The sequence below is a fragment of the Cherax quadricarinatus genome, chromosome 26 (genome assembly GCF_038502225.1).
Source record: "Cherax quadricarinatus isolate ZL_2023a chromosome 26, ASM3850222v1, whole genome shotgun sequence".
NCBI lineage: Eukaryota > Metazoa > Arthropoda > Malacostraca > Decapoda > Parastacidae > Cherax > Cherax quadricarinatus.
Window position 1 is genome coordinate 8,538,705 of NC_091317.1, and position 24,581 is coordinate 8,563,285.

Here is a 24,581-nt window from a genome sequence, read left to right on the forward strand (position 1 = left end):
CCATCACATGCTTTATCACTGTCTAGCCAGATGCTTGCCAAAATCACAGCTCAGATGCCCCTCTAGTAAATTATATAAATGCGGGAAGTGATAACATTCATCAGTAGATATATTTTTAATATTTTTCTTGGTTACTAATTTTACCAGGTGCTGAGCGTGTTGGGAATAATCTTCTTGGATGGAGTATACTTCTAAAACTTCAAGAAGCATCTAATGATTGGGCTGGTGTTGAAGTAACATGTAAGAGATCTCTCAAAATAATGGAAGATGATCCAAATGTTACAGTACCTGATAATGAAGAATTTGAGGAATACTGGACAAAGTTGTTGCTAACACAAGCCAAAGCTTATGTACATATGGGGCATAAAAATCATCTGCATCAAGCAGTTACTCTTCTGGAGGAGGTAAGTCAGGACTGAAATGTGATAGAGAATAAATTTACTATACTTTAAATATATTTTTAATGTGTTATACTTGTGTCTTTCTCTGTGTATATTTCTTTCCTTTTTCTCTCACTTGTACAGTGGAACCTCTACTTGTGAGCGCATCCACGTGCCAGTTTTTCCAAAGAAGAGCAGTTGATTAGTCGATTTTTTGCTTCCATATGTGAACAGAATTTCCATAAGCGAGTGGGCCTCAAGGGATGTTCCATGATGCTGGTGAGGGGCTCTTGCTCTTGATCTAGGGAATTGGATCTCATTTGTTTGTTGAACTATCTTCTTGAACCTTGGCCAATGTATGATGGAAAGATACTTCTTAATGTACACCAAAAATGAAAGAAATCAGACCATAAATAATGGAGTTAACTTTTCAGCAATTACCCTCCCCTTAGCGGTATTTTCGTATGGTTTTTATGGTTGTATTCTCATTTTTTGGTCTCATCTGATAGAATGGAAGATATATTACAGAAATAGATATGATTTTGATTGGTTTCACGACAAAAAGTACCTTGATATTGAGCTCAGAGTAGGAGAAATGTTTGATTCTCTGGTGATGTGCAAGAGTAAACAAATGTCTATACCAGTATGCATTCTTGAATGGGTTGACTTCATTTATACAATTATTACAATAATGCAGTAGTCTGCATAACAGTAAATCTTCTATTTTTTGTGTGAATAAAAATTACAAGTTATTTATATTGTGATAATAATAATAGGTCTCCCTCAACATTTGCGTTTTCAACTTTCACTGGCTTCACACATTTGCAAATTCCCAACCACCAAATTCCCAGCTGCCAAATCACGTTTAAGTTTCCCCCCACCTGCGAGTCCCTACTACCCTCCCTCTGACCCCAGCAACTGGCAGCCAGCCCTCGAGGGAGTGGTTGACACATCATCAGTGTGGCTCTGTTTATGCTGGAGTGAGCATTAGTCTATGTGCTCTTCCAAACATTTCACAATAATTCATTGTGTTTGGTGCTTGTAGATTGAGTGTGACTGGAGTGGTAGAGGCAGTGGTAGAGGCAGTGGGTGAGGCAGTGGGTGAGGCAGTGGGTGAGGCAGTGGGTGAGGCAGTGGGTGAGGCAGCGGTTGAGGCAGCGGTTGAGGCAGTGGTATTTAATAACATATATGTTAATAATAATAATACGTTGTTAATAATAACATGTACTATTATTATTTATAACATGTGTGTTATTAAATACCACTGCCTCAACTGCTGCCTCTACCATTGCCTCAACCGCTGCCTCACCCACTGCCTCAATTGCTGCCCCTACCATTGCCTCAACCATTGCCTCAACTGCTGCCTCAACCACTACCTCAACCGCTGCCTCAACTGCTGCCTAACCCACTGCCTCACCCACTGCCTCAACCGCTGCCTCAACCACTGCCTCAATCGCTGCCTCAACCGTTGCCTCACCCACTGCCTCAACCGCTGCCTCAACCGCTGCCTCAACCGCTGCCTCAACCGCTGCCTCAACCGCTGCCTCAACCGCTGCCTCAACTGCTGCCTCAACTGCTGCCTCTACCATTGCCTCAACCGCTGCTTCAACCGCTGCCTCAACCGCTGCCTCACCCACTGCCTCACCCACTGCCTCACCCACTGCCTCACCCACTGCCTCACCCACTGCCTCACCCACTGCCTCAACCGCTGCCTCAACCGCTGCCTCAACCGCTGCCTCAACCGCTGCCTCACCCACTGCCTCACCCACTGCCTCAACCACTGCTTCAACCACTGCTTCAACCACTGCCTCAACTGCTGCCTCACCCACTGCCTCACCCACTGCCTCACCCACTGCCTCAACTGCTGCCTCAACCGCTGCCTCACCCACTGCCTCACCCACTGCCTCACCCACTGCCTCAACTGCTGCCTCAACCACTTCCTCAACCACTGCCTCTACCACTGCCTCTACCACTCCAGTCGCACTCAATCTACTAGCACCAAACACAATGAATTATTGTGAAATGTTTGGAAGAGCACGGAGACTAATGCTCACTCCAGTATAAACAGAGCCACACTGACGATGTGTCAACCACTCCCTCATATTTTTGTACAATTTCCTTCTTCAATTCTATCGTATTTATTATTATTATTATTTTTTTTTTTTAACAAGTCGACCGTCTCCCACTGAGGCAGGGTGACCCAAAAAGGAAGAAAATCCCCAAAAAGAAAATACTTTCATCATCATTCAACTCTTTCACCTCACTCACACATAATCACTGTTTTTGCAGAGGTGCTCAGAACACAACAGCTTAGAAGCATATATGTATAAAGATACACAACATACCCCTCTAAACTGCCAATATCTCGAACCCCTCCTTTAGAGTGCAGGCATTGTACTTCCCATTTCCAGGACTCAAGTCCGGCTATATAAAAATAACCAGTTTTCCTGAATCCCTTCACTAAATATTACCCTGCTCACACTCCAACAGATCGTCAGGTCCCAAATACCATTCGTCTCCATTCACTCCTATCGAACACGCTCACGCATGCCTTCTGGAAGTCCAAGCCCCTCGCTCACAAAATCTCCCTTACCCATTCCTTCCAACCTTTTCGAGGACAACCCCTACCCCGCCTTCCTTCCCCTACAGATTTAAATGCTCTCCATGTCATTCTACTTATTATTATTATTATTATTATTATTTTTTTTTTTTTTTCTGCAGTAGCAGAAATGTTTGATTCTTTGCTGTGTTCAAGAGTAAACACACGTCACCGTCCAATACCTGTCTGAATAGCCTTTCCAATATGTAGTCATGAATGGGTTTACATTATTTATACTGTAGTTTAATAGCAAATAATGAACAAACAAAACACTCACCACACAGTGATGGGAGGGCTGGCTGCCAGTTCCTGGGGTCAGAGGGAGGGTAGTAGGGACTCGCAGTGGTTGAGGAAGTGGTGGAGGTATTGGTGGAGGCAGTGGTATTTAATAACATACATGTTATTAAACCATAATATGTATGTATTTAGTACAATTTATGACATTTTCATGTATTTTATGATTGTTCATGGTTTAACAAGTAAAGGAAACAGTATTGTATTATATTTCCCTACAGTTATTGAGGCACCAAACATTTGCGATTTTTCAACATTTGCGAGGCTCTTGATCCCCTAACCCTTGCGAATGTTGAGGGAGACCTGTACATATAATAATAATAGTTTAATAATTATAATAATATAATAATAGTAATATAATACGTATAATAATCTTTCTTTCAACACACCGGCCATATCCCACCGAGGCGGGGTGGCCCAAAAGGAAAAACGAAAGTTTCTCCTTTTACATTTAGTAATACATACAGGAGAAGGGGTTACTGGCCCCCTTGCTCCCGGCATTTTAGTTGCCTATTACAACACGCATGGCTTATGGAGGAAGAATTCTGTTCCACTTCCCCATGGAGATAAGAGGAAATAAACAAGAATAAGAAATAGAAAGAAAATAGAAGAAAACCCAGAGGGGTGTGTGTGTGTATATATATAGTATAGCCTTGTACATGTATGTGTAGTGTGACCTAAGTGTAAGTAGAAGTAGCAAGACGTACCTGAAATATTGCATGTGTATGAGACAGAAAAAAAAGACACCAGCAATCCTACCATCGTGTAAAACAATTACAGGCTTCCGTTTTACACTCACTTGGCAGGACGGTAGTACCTCCCTGGGCGGTTGCTGTTTACCAACCTACTACCTAGGATAATAATAATACATGTATAATAATAATATACTATATGAAAATTATAATAATAGATGGCTTCAAAAGGCCGTCACTAGATGGCAGTGTTTACCACTACAATGCGGGAGTGGTTGTGGCCACCTTTACCTGTTACATAATGACATATTTTATTCATTCTAGAGTATATATCAGGTTTTTGTGTTATTTATATTGTTTATTATGTTGACACTACTGGCAAAACCTGGTGGAAGCACTGATGTCTGTACAGGGGTGAAAGATAGGGAGGAAACGGGGAAAATAAATGCACCAGCAGCGAACACAGCTACAATAAATCCTAGCAAACAGAATTACAATCTATGTAAATACTATGCCTTGGATATCTGCAGGCATGGTATATCTGGTAAAGCAGGTGGGACATGCACCTTTGACCATCCCAAAAAGTGCCACACCCACATAACAGGAGAGTGTGACTTCCCCTCTTGTAAATTATTTCACCCAGAAATGTGTCATTCGTCAGTCCATGAAAGAAATTGCTACACTGCATACTGCCAGGCACATCATCCAAAGGGGACTAGAAGATGCAGACTAGCCAGACTATGGGAAACAAAAGAGAGAAGCCACAACCTCTCCAGGGACAGAGGTTTTTTTTAGGGCCAGGAGGGAAAAAAGATTGGCAAGATTGACAGTAATCCTACACTACCTGAAAACACTTCTGGAGCAGAGGCATGGACATTGGCCTCTACCTCAGAACAACAGATATTAGAGCCAGCAAATAAAACCCTCCTAAATTCCACCAATACAACAACCCTTGTCTTTGCAAATGTACAGGGTCTAAAGCCGTCAAAAAACAACAAAATTCCTTACATCAAGGGACTGCTCACGGAGTCAAATGCAATGTTTGCAGCATTCACAGAGACCCACATAAGGATCATTATGACCGAAATATGGATCCCAGGTTATAACGTATTCCGATGCAACAGACTAAACAGGCAACAAAGGGGGGTTGGCCTGTATGTCAGAGTCGCTCATTTGCACAGAACTACTAAACACCTCAAATGATGTAGTTGAAGTTTTGGTGGTAAAGATTGAAAACCAAAACCTTGTTATTGTGGTGGTATACAAGCCTCCAGATACAACTTCCCAGCATTCCAGGAGCAGCTTGAGAAAATTGACTGCTGTCTGGAAAATCTCCTAACTCTGGCCCCAAACATCTTACTACTAGGAGATTTCAACTTGAGGCACCTAAAATGGAGGAGTATAGCAAACAATGTTTTAGCAGAGATCACCCCGGGAGGCAGCTCAGATGAAAATTCACACACACACGAACTATTAAATCTCTGCACCAAATTCACCTTAAACCAGCAAATACTAGAGCCTACAAGACTAGAAAATACTCTGGATGTCATCTTCACTAACAATGATGATCTGATACGTAATATAACTGTATCAAAGACAATACACTCTGATCACAACATAATAGAGGTATAGATATGTATGCACAGGGCTTCGGACCAGCAAAATGTGAGCAGTTATGAAAGTCTCTTTATGAAATTCAATTTCAATAACAAAAACATACAATGGGATCAAGTAAACCATGTCCTAAATGAAACAAGCTGGGAAGATATCCTAAACAACACGGATCCAAAAATGAATTCTTTGGTTCTTGAGATCTGCTCAAGACACATTCCATTAAGAAAAAGAAAGAGAATATGTAAACTATAAAGTGAGAGATGTTCCCTATACAAACGAAGGTGAAGAGTCACAGAGCTGCTGAGTGAGGCCAATATATCTGAAATACGAAGGGAGGCACTAGTCATTGAAATTGCAAATGTCAAACTTGAGCTGAAGGAATCTTATAGGAGACAAGAATCACAGGAAGAACTAAAAGCCATAAAGGAAATTTAAAAAAACCCAAAATACTTCTCTTATGCCAAATCTAAGGGAAAAACAACATCCTGCTTAGGCGGGATGGGACATACACAGATGATAGACTAGAAATGAGTGAGATACTTAAGTCCCAATGTGATTCAGTGTTCAGTGATCCACTGCCCAGACTAAGGGTCGACAATCCAAATGAATTCTTTTTGAACGAAACCCAAAATTTGGTCATCCCAAAAATCTTGGATATTATTCTAACTCCACAAGATTTTGAAGAGGCAATTAATGACATGCCCATGCACTCTACCCCAGGCCCAGACTCGTGGAACTCTGTGTTCATTTTAGGTTATCTACTTTGTGAATCAGGACATCTAGGAAAGGTAGCTTGTCACTGGACTCTTCTTCTAGTGGAAACTGGATCGCCGGTTCAACTGCATTGAGCCTTGCCTGAAGATTCCGTACATCAAAACGTTTGGGAGTTACTACAAGGACGTTGTCCACGTAACGTAACCAGGTGATGCTTGAGGGGATGATGTTGGCAAAGTGTTCAGATTCTAGGTGTTCCATGTACAAGTTGGCTAAGACAGCACTGATGGGGGACCCCATTCCCATGCTGTAGGTTTGTTTGTAGAGCCTGTTATTGAAAGAAAAACAGTTGAAATTAATAGAGTTCAATCAAGTCAACAAAATCTCCAAGAGGTAGAGGAAGATTAAGGTTCTGATTGACTTCACAAAGTAGATAACCTAAGATTTCAAGTTTACCAGAAACCTACGAATGAAAATGATCTCACACACTTCTATTCCAGTCAAGATACTAAGGCTAAGAGGCATCATCATCGGATTTTTCCTAAGAGCATACCGAATTTGTAGTCCTGAGTTTCTTGACGAGGAATGTACATACATTCACCAAACCTTCACTGATTTACGTTTTCCTTCCTTTTTCATCAAAGATTGCAAGAAAAGAGCTCTTTAGATCATTAATTCTCATTGCACCAACACCACTCCTAACAAAGTTTTAATTCTTCGCAGCAGCCAGGTTGCACTAAACATTTCTAAAGTACTTTCACAAGCTAACACCAGAGTCGCCATCGCTTCCAGCACTTCAATAAAGGATCTAACCAAGACAAAATCAAAATATCATGAACCAGTCAATGCAGAGGTTTACACTATACCCTGTGGAGGCTGCGACAAGATTCATGTAGGTGAAACAGCAAGAAACCTCGATACGCGCCTCAATGAACACATTTATGCATGTAGGAATAACAAGTTGAACAACGCCTGCGTACAACACCGAAATTCTACCAATCATCTCGTGAAATTCAGGGACGCCCAATAAGTGATCAGTGAAACTAATTTCTGCAGACTCAAATGCCATGAATCATCACTAATACAATTAAACAAAAAGGCAGCTTCACAATCTCTGAAGTCTTAGCAAGAATCTTCCTGAAAACAGTAAACCCTGCCATCACATAGACTCTCCTACTACACAAGCACATTACAGAGAATGAACATTGAAACAGGCCTTCTCTATCCAGCCTCCTATAGAAATATTTCTTCTTTCTTTTCTTTCAACACATTGGCCATATCCCACCGAGGCAGGGTGGCCCAAAAGGAAAAACAAAAGCTTCTCCTTTTACATTTAGTAATATATGCAGGAGAAGGGGTTACTAGACCCTTGCTCCTGGCATTTTAGTCGCCTCTTACAACATGCATGGCTTGCGGAGGAAGAATTCTGTTCCACTTCCCCATGGAGGTAAGAGGAAACAAACAAGAAAAAGAACTAATAAGAAAATAGAAGAAAATCCAGAGGGGTGTGTATATATATGCTTGTACATGTATGTGTAGTGTGACCTAAGTGTAAGTAGAAGTAGCAAGACGTACCTGAAACTTTGCATGTTTATGAGACGGAAAAATGGACACCAGCAATCCTACCATCATGTAAAACAATTACAGGCTTTCGTTTTACACTCACTTGGCAGGATGGTAGTACCTCCCTGGGCGGTTGCTGTCTACCAACCTACTACCTATAATAGAAATAGTATTTGTCTAACCTAATTTTATGTTAGCCAAATAATAGCTTTTATATCCTTTTACTCGTGTACAAGTTAGTTATTCTACCATATTGTATTACTCTTACTACTAGAACTTGTATCACTACTACTACTACCACTAGTATTGCACTTCACTCTGATCCTATATTTACCCTCTGTGCCCATGTACTGTTTGTAACAGCTTGACAAAACTCCTGGAGAGCGAAACGTTGCCACAAAGGAAATGTCACATTAGTTGCACTTGTGTCCTTTTACTTTACATATTGTCGGTAATTCTACCAACATTATTACAAAGTGGGTGCGGGAGGGAAGAAGAGCGATTGGTGGAATGATGATGTAATGAGAGTAGTATGGGAGAAAAAGTAGCATATGAGAGGTTTTTACAAACTAGAAGTGATACAAGGAGGGAAGAGTATATGGAGAGAAAAAGAGAGGTTAAGAGAATGATGAAGCAATGTAAAAAGAGAGCAAATGAGTGGGTGAAATGTTATCAACAAATTTTGTTGAAAATAAGAAAAAGTTTTGGAGTGAGATTAATAAGTTGAGGAAGCCTAGGGAACAAATGGATTTGACAGTTAAAAATAGAAGAGGAGAGTTATTCAATGAAGAGTTAGAGGTATCGGGAAGATGGAGGGAATATTTTGAGGAATTGTTAAATGTTGATGAAGATAGGGAAACTGTGATTTCGTGTATAGGGCAAGGAGGGATAACATCTTGTAGGAGTGAGGAAGAGCTAGTCGTGAGTGTGGGGGAAGTTCGTGAGGCAGTGGGTAGAATGAAAGGGGGTAAGGCAGTAGGAACTGATGGGATAAAGATAGAAATGTTAAATGCAGGAGGGGATATAGTTTTGGAGTGGTTGGTGCTATTGTTTAATAAATGTATGGAAGAGGGTAAGGTACCTAGGGATTGGCAGTGAGCATGCATAGTTCCTTTGTATAAAGGCAAAGGGGATAAAAGAGAGTGCAAAAATTAGAGGGGAATAAGTCTGTTGAGTATGCCTGGTAAAGTGTATAGTAGAGTTATTATTGAAAGAATTAAGAGTAAGACAGAGTAGGATAGCAGATGAAAAGGGAGGCTTCAGGAAAGGTAGGGGGTGTGTAGACCAAGTGTTTACAGTAAAATATAGGTGAACAGTATTAGATAAGGGTAAAGAGGTTTTTGTGGCATTTATGGATTTAGAAAAGGCATATGACAGGGTGGATAGGGGGCAATGTGGCAGATGTTACAGGTGTATGATATAGGAGGTAGGTTACTGAAAGCAGTGAAGAGTTTTTACGAGGATAGTGAGGTTCAGGTTAGAGTATGTAGGAGAGAGGGAGATTATTTCCCAGTAAAAGTAGGCCTTAGACAAGAATGTGTGATGTCACCGTGGTTATTAAATATATATATTGATGGGGTTGTAAGAGAAGTGAATGCTAGGGTCTTGGCAAGAGGTGTGGAGTTAAAAGATAAAGAATCAAACACAAAGTGGGAGTTGTCATAGTTGCTCTTTGCTGATGACACTGCTTTAGGGAGATTCTGAAGAGAAGTTTCAGAGGTTGGTGGATGAATTTGGTAGGATATGTAAAAGATGAAAATTAAAAGTGAATATAGGAAAGAGTAAGGTTTTGAGGGTAACAAAAAGATTAGGTGACGTAAGATTGGATATCAGATTGGAGGGAGAGAGTATGGAAATGGTGAATGTATTCAGATATTTAGGAGTGAACATGTCAGCAGATGGGTCTATGAAGGATGAGATGAATCATAGAAGGATGAGGGGAAAAGGGTGAGTGGTGCACTTAGGAGTCTGAGGAGACAAAGAACTTTGTCCATGGAAGCAAAGAGGGGAATGTATGAGAGTATAGTTGTACCAACACTCTTGTATGGGTGTGAAGCATGGGTGATGAATGTTGCATCGAGGAGGAGGCTGGAGGCAGTGGAGATGTCATGTCTGAGGGCAGTGCGTGGTGTGAATATAATGCAGAGAATTCGTAGTTTGGAAATTGGGAGAAGGTGTGGGGATTACCTAAACTACTATCCAGAGGGCTGAGGATGGGTTGTTGAGGTGGTTCAGACATGTAGAGAGAATGGAATAAAACAGAATGACTTCGAGGGTGTATAAACCAGTAGTGGAGGGAAGGCGGGGTAGGGGTCAGCCTAGAAAGGGTTGGAGGGAGGGGGTAAATGAGGTTTTGTGTGTGAGGGGCTTGGACTTCCAGCAAGCATGTGTGAGCTTATTTGATAGGAGTGAATGGAGACAAATGGTTTTTAATACTTGACGTGCTGTTGGAGTGTGAGCAAAGTAACATTTATGAAGGGATTCAGGGAAACCGGTAGGCTGGACTTGAGTCCTGGAGGAGGGATGTTAATGTTGCAGTTTTATAACTGTAGTGGTGTAAAGCTGCCCTCTGGCAAGACAGTGATGGAGTGAATGATGATGAAAGTTTTTCTTTTTTGGGCCACCCTGCCTTGGTGGGAATCGGCCAGTGTGTTCAGAAAAAAAAAATTATTTTTCTGAAGGTAGTAGGTTGGTAGACAGCAACCACGCAGGGAGGTACTACCGTCCTGCCAAGTGAGTGTGAAATGGAAACCTGTAATTGTTTTACATAATTGTACTATTCCTGGTGTCTTTTTTTCTGATACATAAACAGGTGGGATAACAGGTATATCTTAGTACTTCTACTTAGGTCACACTACACATGCATGTATACACACATGTACACACTCATCTGGTTTGCTTCTATTTTCTTAATAATTCTTGTTCTTCTTTATTTCCCCTTATCTCCATGGGAAAGTGGAAAAGAATTCTTCCTCTGAAAGCCATGCTTGTTGTAATAGGTGACTAAAATGCTGGGAGCAAGGGGCTAGTAACCCCTTCTCCTGTACACTTTACTAAATTTAAAAAGAGAAACTTTAGTTTTTCTTTTTAGGTCACCCTGCTTTGGTGGGATATAGCCGGTTTGTTAAAAAAAAAAAAAAAAAAAAAAATCGAAGTTCATCTTTAACACTAAAGTTTAAACATACATATTACATTATATTCTTATTGTTATATGAAGACCCAAATGCAGTAAAATGCAGCCTTTTATTGACAATGTTTTGCCCATACAGTGGGCTGTATCAAATCCCTGGGGAGAGGTGATGTGCTTATATATAGTGACTGTAGTGATGTGAAGGGTCAGGTGAGATATGTTGAACCTGACTTATTGGTGACTAATGACATGTTGGAAAAATATATGGCTGAAAAGTGGTTGGATTCGAGAGGGACCTGCCTAGCTTGGGCCAGTAGGTCTGCTGCAGTGGTCCTTCATACTATGACCTCTTGCTATGTGTGATAGTGATCAAGAAGTTTCCTGGCAAGAGGTTTGACTGTGTTGTAGAAGCTGTTGTTCTGGTTGAGTTGTTTGATAGGCTGATTAGTCATGATTCTAGAATCCTGCATTTGTGTCTTTATCCACTGTCAGTATTTTGTACCATTTCTCTCTATTCTTTATTGTTGTTGACTTAATATTGAGTCACTTTTATTAGTAGACAGTGGTGCAGGATGGATTGAAATATTGTCTTGAGTTTCATGTCCAGTTTGTTAGGTAGTTCTGAATTGTTCCAGCCACAGTATTGTGATATTCTTTAAAAAAATGTTTCTTTCCACAGTATGCATGCACAAGTTTAGACTGTGGTGTGCTGTTAATCAAATCCAGAATCAAGTTGCAAGAATTTGACCTGGCAGAAGATGACCTTGAAAAGTTGGAGGAGGCCTTTGGAGAAGAGTTTAAGTTGAAGCTCGTCTCAGCTTGTCTTTATCGTGCTCAAGGAAAGAGGCAAGAAGCATTTCAAATCTTGGATGAGCTTGTTCAGGTAATTTAAATATTAACCATTATGCATTGAGTCATAAATACTTATCAATGAAAGGTGAGGAACCACTTGGAATTAAAAATGAAATGCAGTAAAAAAAAAATGAAGAGAAATGTATATTCTGCCTCAGTCATCTGCTGAAGAGGGTCTTTGGCTGAGGCTGAATTATACAGATCTAATTTTAATCTGTGTTTAATTTTTCATTCCAAGCGGTTTCTCACCTTTCATTATACACTATTTGTATATCACCTTCCTGGTACAGTGTTTCGAGTACCAGAAGTTTGGCAACCAAATGTCTAAGCTCGTCTGTATTTTTGACAAATATTGTACTTCCAAGTTAATACTGCATAGAGTTTAATATACAGTAGGGCCCTGCTTTACAGCATTTCGCTTTTTGGCGTTTCGCTAATACAGCGATTTCTAATTATGACCGAAACTATGTGGCTCCCCATCTTTCTAGTATGGCGCGCGCCACCTAGTTTGTTTACATTCTCCGTGAGCACTGTGTCTCTCCATTATGTTCGGAAACTTTCCAAAATTATTTCATATTTTATATTTTTTTTTTCTCAACAAGTCGGCCATCTCCCACCGAGGCAGGGTGTACTCTGATAATTATACTTGTGTGTACCTTTACTTAAGTAAACTTACACAGTACTGGCATGCAGGTACACATTAAAATCACTAAGTGTCTTATTAGTTTTGCAGGTGCCATATTAATAATGATCACTGAGGTGCATTAAATATCATATAAAATGTTAATATAGACATTTTACTTAATCCATCTATGATATTTTTTCAAAATTATATAATAAACATGCTACGTAACATATAAACATGATAAATATACCCACAGTAGAATAAATTAACATAAATATGAGATGTTTTTCTAGATGGCTTCTGGGAGTGAACTAAAACCACATCTGTCCAGCTGATTTGATTACATAACTCATGCTGTCCTCTCTCATGTACTCATTCTCTCTCTTGTTTATTCATTTATCTTGTTTACTCACCTCTCGCCTACATTAAGACTACAAGTATTTTAAGGTAAGTAATGAGTTTAATGTATATGCATTTTATTGCTCTAGGGTTCTTTAAATGCCTAGTATTTAATGTGTGGGTGGGGTGACCAGATAGGGTTACGATAATACCACACTACAGTGGACCCTTGACCAACGATATTAATCCGTTCCAGAGAGCTTATCTTTAGGCGAATTTATCGTTAGTTGAATTAATTTTTCCCCATAAGAAATAATTGAAATCCAATTAATCTGTTCCAGACACCCAAAAGTATGAAATTTTTTTTCACATGAAATATACATTTTCCTACACAGAAAGAGGAGGATACATGCACAATTAATACTGCACTAAATGAAGAATAAATGACACCTTTATTGAAGATGTAGTGATGAGTGATGAGATGGGAGGAGGGGAGATGGGGGTGTATTATTGTTTATAAGGGGAATCCCCTTTCATAAGGACTTTAAGTACCAAGTTCTTTTCTGGGGTTACTTCCCTTCTTCTTTTAATGCCACTGGGAAAAACTTGAGAGTCACTTGACCTCTTTTGCACCAAAAATCTGTCCATAGAGCTCTGTACCTCATGTTCCTTTAAGATTTTCCTAAAATGGGCCATAACATTGTCATTGTAAAAGTCACCAGCACAGCTTGCAATAGCTGTCAGGGTGATTTTCATCCATAAAGGTTTGGACGTCAACCCACTTTGCACAAATTTCCTTAATCTTTGAAGAAGGCAATTTCCTCAATTTCTCTCTCCCCTCCTCTGAAGCAATTTCCTCAGTTGTGGCCTCTTGCTGTTGCAGATGCTCTCGCAGCTCATCAGTGGTTAGTTCTTCATCGTCGTCCTCCACCAACTCTTCCACATCCTCCCCACTAACCTCCAACCCCATGGACTTCCCCAATGCTACAATAGATTCCACAACTGGCATAGTCTCCTGAGGATAGCCCCAAACCCTTCAAAATCCCTCTTGTACACATTCTGGCCACAATTTCCTCCAAGCAGAGTTCAAGGTCCTGTTGGTCACTCCCTCCCAAGCCATACCTATAAGGTTTATGCAATTGAGGATACTAAAGTGATCTTTCCAAAACTCTCTTAAGGTCAGTCGAGTGTCTGAGGCCATTTCAAAGCACTTTTGAAACATTGCTTTGGTGTACAGTTTTTTGAAATTTTAAATGATCTGCTGCTGCTGGTCCATGGGCTGGAGGAGAGGAGTGGTATTAGGAGGCAAGAACTTAACTTTGATAAAACTCAGGTCCCCCGAAATTCGCTCTGGCAAGTCTGGAGGATGAGCAGGAGCATTGTCTAATACTGGGAGGCACTTGAGGTCCAATTTATTTTCCAGGAGGTAATTTTTCACAGTGGGGCCAAACACATGATAAAACCAATCATAGAAAATCTCCCTAGTGACCCATGCCTTACTGTTTGCCCTCCACATCACACACAAATTAGCCTTGACGACATTGCTTTTCTTGAAAACACTTGGAGTTTCAGAGTGATACACGAGTAGAGGCTCCACTTTACAATCCCCACTAGCACTACTACACAACATCAGAGTTACCCTGTCTTTCATAGGCTTGTGTCCTGGCAGTGCTTTTTCCTCCTGTGTAGTGTAGGTCCTGTTTGGCATTTTCTTCCAAAACAGGCCTGTTTTGTCACAAACACTTATTGGGGTTCTGATTTTCAGTGTCTATGTACTCCTTGAATTCATGTTTTTCAGCCGCTTTTTGGTCTGAACTGGCAGCCTCACCGTGCCTTACCACACTGTGTATGCCACTACAATTCTTAAATCTCTCGAACCAACCTTTGCTGGCCTTTAATTCAGTAACGTCACTAGTTGCAGGCATTTTTTAATGAAGTCGTCATGCAACTGCCTTGCCTTTTCACATATGATTGAGAGATACTATCTCCTGATATCTTCTTTTTGTTTATCCACAACAACAACAGTCTCTCAACATCTTCGAGTACTTGCAATATCTGTTTCGAAAACATACTTGCACCTTTCGCAACAACAGCTTCCTTGATTGCCTTTCTGTTGGCCAAGATAGTAGTGATGGTTGATTGGGGTTTGTTACACAACCTGGCCAGCTCGGAGACACGCTCTCCACTTTCATAGTTTGTGATTATCTCCATCATTTATATTGTATTCTCACCCTTTTTACCACAGGGTTGGCACTAGAAGCTTTCTTTGGGCCCATGGTGGCTTATTGAGCAGTTACAAGCACTAAAACACTGGAATAATACAAAATGTACCGAATGGAAGCGACCCCACTGGCTTATAAACACTTGCACGCTAACTGAAGGCAGGGCAGTTAAGGCGCACTCAGGCCACACGGACATGTGGACGCATTCGGGACAAATGTTGTTAGTCGAGTTTTTCATCGTTGCTCGGGCCAAATTTTTTACGCTAAAACACTTCGTTAGGAATTTTATCGTTAGACGATGCCTTCGTTGGTCTGGGGTCCACTGTATATGATACCTACATACCCTACTATTCATCTTGCACCCATTATTAAGACCATTTAGACTGCAAATATTTTAAGGTAAGTAATGAGTGTACACTGTATCCATGTTATCGCACTAGGGCTCTTTAAATGTCGAAGTATATTACGTGTAGGTTGGGTGGGGTTGCCTGGCAACCATACCTGCCACATCTAACTTCTTAACCCTTTGATTGTTTCAGCTATACATATACAGTGGACCCCCGGTTAATGAACTTTTTCATTCCAGTAGTATGTTCAGGTGCCAGTACTGACCGAATTTTTTCCCATAAGGAATATTGTGAAGTAGATTAGTCAATTTCAGACCCCCAAACATACACGTACAAACGCACTTACATAAATACACGTACATAATTGGTCGCATTTGGAGGTGATCGTTATGCGGGGGTCCACTGTACGTCTTATGAGCCAGTGTTTCGGACGTATATATACTCAATAATTCTTGCTACTTCTACTTACACTTAGGTCACACTACACATACATGTACACGTTTATTTATACACACTCGTCTGAGTTTTCTTTGATTTTATCTTAATAGTTCTTGGTCTTATTACTTTTCCTTTTATATCCATGGGGAAGTAGAATAAGAATCTTTCCTCCCTATGCCATGCGTGTTGTAAAAGTCAACTAAAATGCCAGGAACAATGGGCTAGTAACCCATTTTCCTGTAAAGATTACTAAAAAGAATAAGAAGAAAATTGTCAAAGTGAGAAGTCTGAATGTGCGTGGATGTTGTGCAAATGATAAGAAAGAGATGATTGTGGATGTTATGAACAAGAAAAAGCTGGATGTCCTGGCTTTAAGTGAAACAAACCTAATGGGGGTGGGAGAGTTTCAGTGGAGAGGAATAAATGGGATTAGTTCAGGGGTTTCAAATAGAGTTAGAGCTAAAGAAGGAGTAGCAATAATGTTGAGGGATAAGATATGGCAGGAAAAGAGGGACTATAAATGTATTAATTCAAGGATTATGTGGAGTAAAATAAAGGTTGGATGTGAAAAGTGGGTTATAGTAAGTGTATACGCACCTGGAGAAGAGAGAAGTGTAGAGAGAGAGATTTTGGGAAATGTTAAGTGAATGCATGGGGAGTTTTGAACCAAGTGTGAGAGTACTTGTGGTTGGGGATTTCAATGCTAAAGTGGGTAAAAATGTTGTGGAGGGAGTAGTAGGAAAATTTGGGGTGCCAGGGGTAAATTTAAATGGGGAGCCTTTAATTGAGCTATGTGTAGAAAGAGATTTGGTAATAAGTAATGCATATTTTATGAAAAAGAGGATAAATAAATATACAAGGTATGATGTAGCACGTAATGAAAGTAGTTTGATAGATTATGTATTGGTGGATAAAAGGTTAATGGGTAGGCTCCAGGATGTACATGTTTATAGAGGGGCAACTGATATATCGGATCATTATTTAGTTGTAGCTACAGTTAGAGTAAGAGATAGATGGGACAAGAGAAAGGTGGTAACAACAAGTAGGAGGGAAGTGAAAGTGTATAAACTAAGGGAGGAGGAAGCTCGGGTGAGATATAAGCTACTATTGGCAGAATGGTGGGCTAGTGCAAAGATGAGTAGTGGGGGGGTTGAAGAGGGTTGGATGAGTTTTAAAAATGCAGTATTAGAATGTGGGGCAGAAGTTTGTGGTTATAAGAGGGTGGGGGGCAGGAGGAAAGAGGAGTGATTGGTGGAATGATGAAGTAAAGGGTGTGATAAAAGAGGAAAAGTTAGCTTATGAGAGGTTTTTACAAAGCAGAAGTGTTATAAGAAGAGCAGAGGATATGGAGAGTAAAAGAAAGGTGAAGAGAGTGGTGAGAGAGTGCAAAAGGAGAGCAGATGAAAGAGTGGGAGAGGCACTGTCAAGAAATTTTAATGAAAATAAGAAAAATTTTGGGAGTGAGTTAAACAAGTTAAGAAAGCCTTGGGAACGTATGGATTTTTCAATTAAAAACAGAGTAGGGGAGTTAGTAGATAGGGAGAGGGAGGTATTAGGTAGATGGCGAGAATATTTTGAGGAACTTTTAAATGTTGAGGAAGAAAGGGAGGGGGTAATTTCATGCACTGGCCAGGGAGGTATACCATCTTTTAGGAGTGAAGAAGAGCAGAATGTAAGTGTGGGGGAGCTACATGAGGCATTACATAGAATGAAAGGGGGTAAAGCAGCTGGAACTGATGGGATCATGACAGAAATGTTAAAAGCAGGGGGGGATATAGTGTTGGAGTGGTTGGTACTTTTGTTTAATAAATGTATGAAAGAGGGGAAGGTACCTAGGGATTGGCAGAGAGCATGTATAGTCCCTTTACATAAAGGGAAGGGGGACAAAAGAGATTGTAAAAATTATAGAGGAATAAGTTTATTGAGTATGCCAGGAAAAGTGTACGGTAGGGTTATTATTGAAAGAATTAGAGGTAAGACAGAATGCAGGATTGCGGATGAGCAAGGAGGTTTCAGAGCGGGTAGGGGATGTGTAGATCAAGTGTTTACATTGAAGCATATATGTGAAAAGTATTTAGATAAAGGTAGGGAAGTTTTTATTGCATTTATGGATTTAGAAAAGGCATATGATAGTGGATAGGGGAGCAATGTGGCAGATGTTGCATGTATATGGAATAGGTGGTAGGTTACTAAATGCTGTAAAGAGTTTTTATGAGGATAGTGAGGCTCAGGTTAGGGTGTGTAGAAGAGAGGGAGACTACTTCCCGGTAAAAGTAGGTCTTAGACTGGGATGTGTAATGTCACCATGATTGTTTAATATATTTATAGATGGGGTTGTAAAAGAAGAGGGGTGGGATTAAATTATGGGGAATCAAATACAAAATGGGAATTGACATAGTTACTTTTTGCTGATGATACTGTGCTTATGGGGGATTCTAAAGAAAAATTGCAAAGATTAGTGGATGAGTTTGGGAGTGTGTGTAAAGGTAGAAAGTTGAAAGTGAACATAGAAAAGAGTAAGGTGATGAGGATATCAAATGATTTAGATAAAGAAAAATTGGATATCAAATTGGGGAGGAGTAGTATGGAAGAAGTGAATGTTTTCAGATACTTGGGAGTTGACGTGTCGGCGGATGGATTTATGAAGGATGAGGTTAATCATAGAATTGATGAAGGAAAAAAGGTGATTGGTGCGTTGAGGAATATGTGGAGTCAAAAAACGTTATCTATGGAGGCAAAGAAGGGAATGTATGAAAGTATAGTAGTACTAACCAACACTCTTATATGGGTGTGAAGCTTGGGTTGTGAATGCAGCAGCGAGGAGGCGGTTGGAGGCAGTGGAGATGTCCTGTCTATGGGCAATGTGTGGTGTAAATATTATGCAGAAAATTCAGAGTGTGGAAATTAGGAGAAGGTGTGGAGTTAATAAAAGTAGTATTAGTCAGAGGGCTGAAGAGGGGTTGTTGAGGTGGTTTGGTCATTTAGAAAGAATGGATCAAAGTAGAATGACATGGAGAGCATTTAAATCTGTAGGAGAAGGAAGGCGGGGTAGGGGTCGTCCTCGAAAAGGTTGGAAGGAAGGGGTAAGGGAGGTTTTGTGGGCGAGGGGCTTGGACTTCCAGCAGGCGTGCATGAGCGTGTTCGATAGGAGTGAATGGAGACGAATGGTATTTGGGACCTGACGATCTGTTGGAGTGTAAGCAGGGTAATATTTAGTGAAGGGATTCTGGAAAACCAGTTATTTTTATATAGCCGGACTTGAGTCCTGGAAATGGGAAGTACAGTGCCTGCACTCTAAAGGAGGGGATTTGGGATATTAGCAGTTTGGAGGTATATGTTGTGTATCTTTATATGTATATGCTTCTAAACTGTTGTGTTCTGAGCACCTCTGCAAAAACAGTGATTATGTGTGAGTGAGGTGAAAGTGTTGAATGATGATGAAAGTATTTTCTTTTTGGGGATTTTCTTTCTTTTTGGGTCACCCTGCCTTGGTGGGAGACGGCCAACTTGTTGGAAAAAAAAAAAAATTCTAGCGGCTTCAGATCAAGCAGGAGAAAGCTGGTAGGCCCATATCTGAGAGAATGGGTCTGTGTGGTCAGTGTGCACTGTATAAAAAATCCTGCAGCACGCAGTGCATGATGAGAAAAAAAAAACTCCCACCGCGTTTTTGGATTAAAATGCTGACTTTGAGGTGTATTTTTGTATAGTATTTACTTTTGTATTCTCGTTTTCTTGGTTTCATTTGATGGCACGGAAAACATATTACAGAAATAGAGATGATTTTGATTATTTTCATGATGAAATTGAGTTCAAAGTAGCAGAAATGTTCAATTTTACCAGTGTTCAAGAGTAAGCAAATCACACCACGCGTCCAGTACACGTCAACTGGGGAGTCTAATATTCTTTCACTAGTGCACTGATATTATTTATACCATTTTTACCATAATGCAATAGTCTGTATAACAGTAAGTCTGCTTTTTATGTGAAGAAAAAATCAAAATGGAAAGCAAGAGTAATATAAGAGGGGCCTAGAGACATGACTAATGAACGGAGGATATGTTATTTTAGTGCTAAGAGTGTATGCATTGTTTATTCTGGACCCTATTTTGAAACTGCCATGTTTTTTAATTTATGTGAAATTGGCCAAATTGCCAATTTCTGACCACTTTATTGGGTAGTTGAAATCGGTAAATGGGCAGTTTCTTGTACTCAAGTGATAGAAAAAAAATGGAGTTCTAAAGAAATAGCTATGGGTTTGGTCGACTGGAACAATGGAATTGGCCGAAAATAGGGCTCAAAGTCAGCGAAATCGCCAAAGCATATATGTCGCCGAGATTGCTAACTTCGCGGGAGCGTAATTCCGTAAGTTTTTGATCAAATTTTGCACTTTTGGTGTCATTACCATTGGGAAAAGATTCACTATCATTTCATAAGAAAAAATAATTTTTTATTTTTCCAAAAATTTTTCGACATAGAATGACAGTTTCAGAAAGGGGCTTGCAACAGTCAAAGGGTTGGAATAAAGTTGCCTAAATGTTTGCCTGTGTGTCTTACCTACCAACTTGTCGGTATTGTATACCATTTTGATATTCGATCGAAGGGTTAAAATGAACACTAATCACCTCTCACCCTACATTAAGACTAAAAATATTTTGAGGTAAGTAATGAGTGTACTGTGTGTGTATTTTACTTTTTTTGTTTTGTTTTTTTAATGCCTTGTTCTATTGCTAATGTAATACGCACAGTGGACCCTCGAGAAATCAAAACTATTTGAAAGCTTTAATGAAAAAAGAAAGCCAATTGATCTTTAGTGCATTAAATGAAATCAAAACTATTTGAAACTTAAAAATCTCTTGAAAGCTTTAATGAAAAAAGAAAGCCAATTGATCTTTAGTACATTAAATGATAGTGCTCGACTGTATTTCGGTAAGGTAAGAAAGATTATGGAATGCTGTGAAATTTATCATACTTAGCACATGAGCTTTAACAAATGAACTCTTTAATATGTTTCTAAAATGTGATGTTTTCCAAAATATTTTTCATTATACAGACTTTTTATCAAATTATTTTCTTAAAAATTAAAGCTGCTGTACATAATTTTTTCTACAGTTAAATCATGATATGAATCAAGTAGAAGCCATAACAATTTAGTGGTATATACTGTTGAATGATTCTGTTAAAAGCATTATGTGGGATATTTAAATGAACCATTGCATTGTAGAGGTTATTATTTCTTGTAATGTAAAATTTTATTTTTCAGTTTTTCATGCCACCTCTGAAACTTTTCATGTAATGTATGCACCAAGGCCTTCAGCTTTAATTTTTTTTAAAGATTTGGTCTAATTTTTAAAGCATCAGTGAACCATTGCTATCTTTTCGAAATTTGCAGGAACACCCAGAATGTGCAGAAGCTCACCTGGAGTTAGGTCGAGTGTATTTTGAAAAAGGAGATCTTAAGAATGCTCAGATAAGCTGCATGAGAGCTGGAAAACTGGATTCAAAACTTGGACAAGCATTCTTGTATTTGGGACACATATTCCGTCGCCAGGATGTAATGGAAAAAGCTGTCAAGTGCTACGAAAAATCTTTATCTTTGAACCCTTGTGATGATGAAACTGGAGCAGCGCTGTCAGACATATATAGAATTTTAGGGAAATATGTAAGTAATGAAGTAGGATTCTTTCAGTTTTTAGTGCTGTACGAGGGACATTGTAAATATTTTGACACCATTCATAACTTTTTTTTTTTAATAGAACTTTGGTTGTCTCCTACCAAGGCAGGATGACCTAAAAAAAAAAAAAGTAACACTTTCACAATATTTTTTTTTTTTTTTTTTTTTTTTTTTTTTTTTTTTTTTTTTTTTTTTTTTTTTTTTTTTTTTTACCATCATTCAATCATAATAACTGCAGAGGTGCCCAGATATGACAGTTTAGTAGTCACTCCAAACAGCCAATATTCCAAACCTCTCCTTCAAAGTGCATGCATTATACTTCCCACCTCCAGGACTCAAGTCAGACTAACTGGTTTCCCTGAATCCCTTTACAAAATATTACCCTGCTCATACTCCAACAGCTCATAAGGTCTCAAAAACCATTGGTCTCCATTCATTCTTATCTAACATGCTCATATATGCCTGCTGCATGTCCAGGCCCCTTGCATACAAAACCTCTTTTACTCTCTCCCTCCATCCTTTTCTAGGATAACCCCTACCCCTCCTCCCCTCCACTACAGATTTATACACCCTCCAAGTAATTCTATTTTGTTCCATCCTCTAAATGACCAAACCACCTCAGTAACCCCTCTTCAGCCCTCTGAATAATACCTTTTGTAACTCCACACCATCCAATTTCCACACTATGAATTCTCTGCATAATATTTACACCACGGATTGCCCTTAGACATGACGTCTCCACTGCCTCCAGTCTCCTTCTCACTGCAGCATTTACAACCCATGCTTCACACCCATATAAGAATGTTGGTAAGACTATACTCTTGCACATTCCCTTCTTTGTTTCCTTGGATAACGTGTTTTGTTTCCACAGACACCTCAATGCACCATTCACCTTTTTTCCTTCATCAGTTGTATTGTTAACCTCATCCTTCATAAACCCATCTGCTGACAACTCTGCTCCCATATATCCAAACACATTCACTTTTTTCATACTCTCTCCCTCCAATGTGAAATCCAGTTTTTCTTATCCTAACTCATTTGATACCCTCATTGCCTTACTCTTAACTTTGCTCACTTTAAACTTTCTTTACATGCCCTCCCAAACTTGTCTACTAACCTTTGCAACTTCTCTTTAGAATCTCCCAAAACTACAGTATCATCAGTAAAACATAACTGTGTCAACTCCTATTTTGTATTTGATTCCTATAATTTAATCTCACCCCTCTCCCCAACACCCTTGCATTTACCTCTTTTACAACTCCATCTGTAAATATGTTAAATAACCATGGTGACATTACACATCCCTGTCTAAGGAATACTTTTACTGGAAAGTAATCTCCCTCTCTCTTACATACCCTAACCTGAGCCTCGCTATCTTCATAAAAACTCTTTACAGCATTTAGTAACTTACTACCTAATCCATATACTTAAAAAATCTGCAACATTGCTCCCCTATGCCATTTCTAAATCCTTAAATGCAATGAAAACATCCCTACCTTTATCTAAATATTGTTCACTTATATGCTTCAATGTAAACACTTGATCTACACATCCCCTGCCCATTCTAAAGTGTCCTTGTTCATCTGCAGTTTTGCTCTCTGTCTTACCTCTAATTCTCTCAATAATAACCCTACTTGGTATACTCAGTAAATTTCTCTTAACAAATCAGCGATATCCCACCGAATCAGGGTGGCCCAAAAAGTAAAACAAAAGTTTCTTCTTAAGTTTAGTAATGTATACAGGAGAAAGGGTTAACTCAGTAAACTTATTCCCCTATAATTTTTATAATAATAGGTAGTAGGTTAGTAGACAGCAACCGCACAAGGAGGTACTACCGTCCTACCAAGTGAGTGTAACACAAGTGCCTGTAATTGTTTTACATGATGGTAGGATTGCTGGTGTCTTTTTTCTGTCTCATAAACACAAAAGATTTCAGGTACGTCTTGCTACTTCTACTTACACTTAGGTCACACTGCACATGCATGTACAAACACATATATACACACACACACACCCCTGTGGGTTCTCTTCTATTTTCTTATTTGTTCTTGTTTATTTCCTCTTATCTCCATGGGGAAGTGGAACAGAATTCTTCCTCTGTAAGCCGTGCATGTCATAAGAGGTGACTAAAATGCCAGGAGCAAGGGGCTAGTAACCCCTTCTCCTGTATACATTACTGAAGTCAAAAAGAGAAACTCATGTTTCTCTTATGGGCCACCCTGCTTCTGTGGGATACGGCCAGTATGTTGAAAGAAGAAGAATAATAATTAGTCTTATAATCACTTTTGTCCCTCTTTCCCTTGTATAAAAGAATTATACACACTGCCAATCTCTAGGTACATTCTTTTCCTTCAAACATTTATTGAACAAAAGTATCACTCCAACTCTATTCCCCCCTCCCCTTCCCCCTGCTTTTAACATTTCTCTCATGATCTCATCGGTTCCAGCTGCTTTACCCTCTTTCAATCTACCTAATGCTTCAGTCACCTCCCCCACACTCACTTCTGGCTCTTCTTCACTCCTAAAAGATGTTATACCTCCTTGGCCAGTGCATGAAATTACTGCCTCCCTCTTCATCAGCATTTAACAGTTCCTCAAAATATTCCCTCCATCTTCCCAGTATGTAGCTCAAGTTCCCCATCTACTAACTCCCCTATTGTTTTTTAACTGCCAAATTCATTCATTCCCTAGGCTTTCTTGACCAATTTATTTCACTCAAAAAAATTTTCTTTTTCAGCAAAATTTGTTGACAGCGCCTCACCCACTCCATCATTTGCTCTCCTTTTGCACTCCCTCACCACTCTCTTCACCTCAATTTTACTCTTCAAGTACTCCACCCTTCTTATATCACTTCTGCTCTCTAAAAATCTTTCATTCGCAACCTTTTTCTCTTTTATCACACCCTTTACCTCATCATTCATCCAATCACTTCTCTTTCCTCCTGCACTCACTCTTCTCCAACCACAAATTTCTGCTCTGCATTCTAACACTGCCTTTTTAAAACTATCCCACCCTTCTTCAACCCCCATACTACCTGTACTTTTATTTGAGCAACTTTCTCCCAATAGTTGCTTATATCTTACCCTAACTTCCTCCCCCCT

The 24,581-nt window shown here is 39.6% G+C and overlaps 1 protein-coding gene across 1 annotated transcript in view; it reads left to right on the top strand.

The window, feature by feature from the left end:
• Nucleotides 1-24,581, top strand: part of LOC128691606 (superkiller complex protein 3) — a 288,629-nt gene that overhangs the window by 67,982 nt on the left and 196,066 nt on the right. The window contains exons 8-10 of the mRNA XM_070088954.1: nucleotides 148-404; nucleotides 11,666-11,869; nucleotides 21,199-21,468. Of these exons, the coding sequence (XP_069945055.1) occupies nucleotides 148-404; nucleotides 11,666-11,869; nucleotides 21,199-21,468 (731 nt within the window). The remainder of the gene's footprint in view (nucleotides 1-147; nucleotides 405-11,665; nucleotides 11,870-21,198; nucleotides 21,469-24,581) is intronic.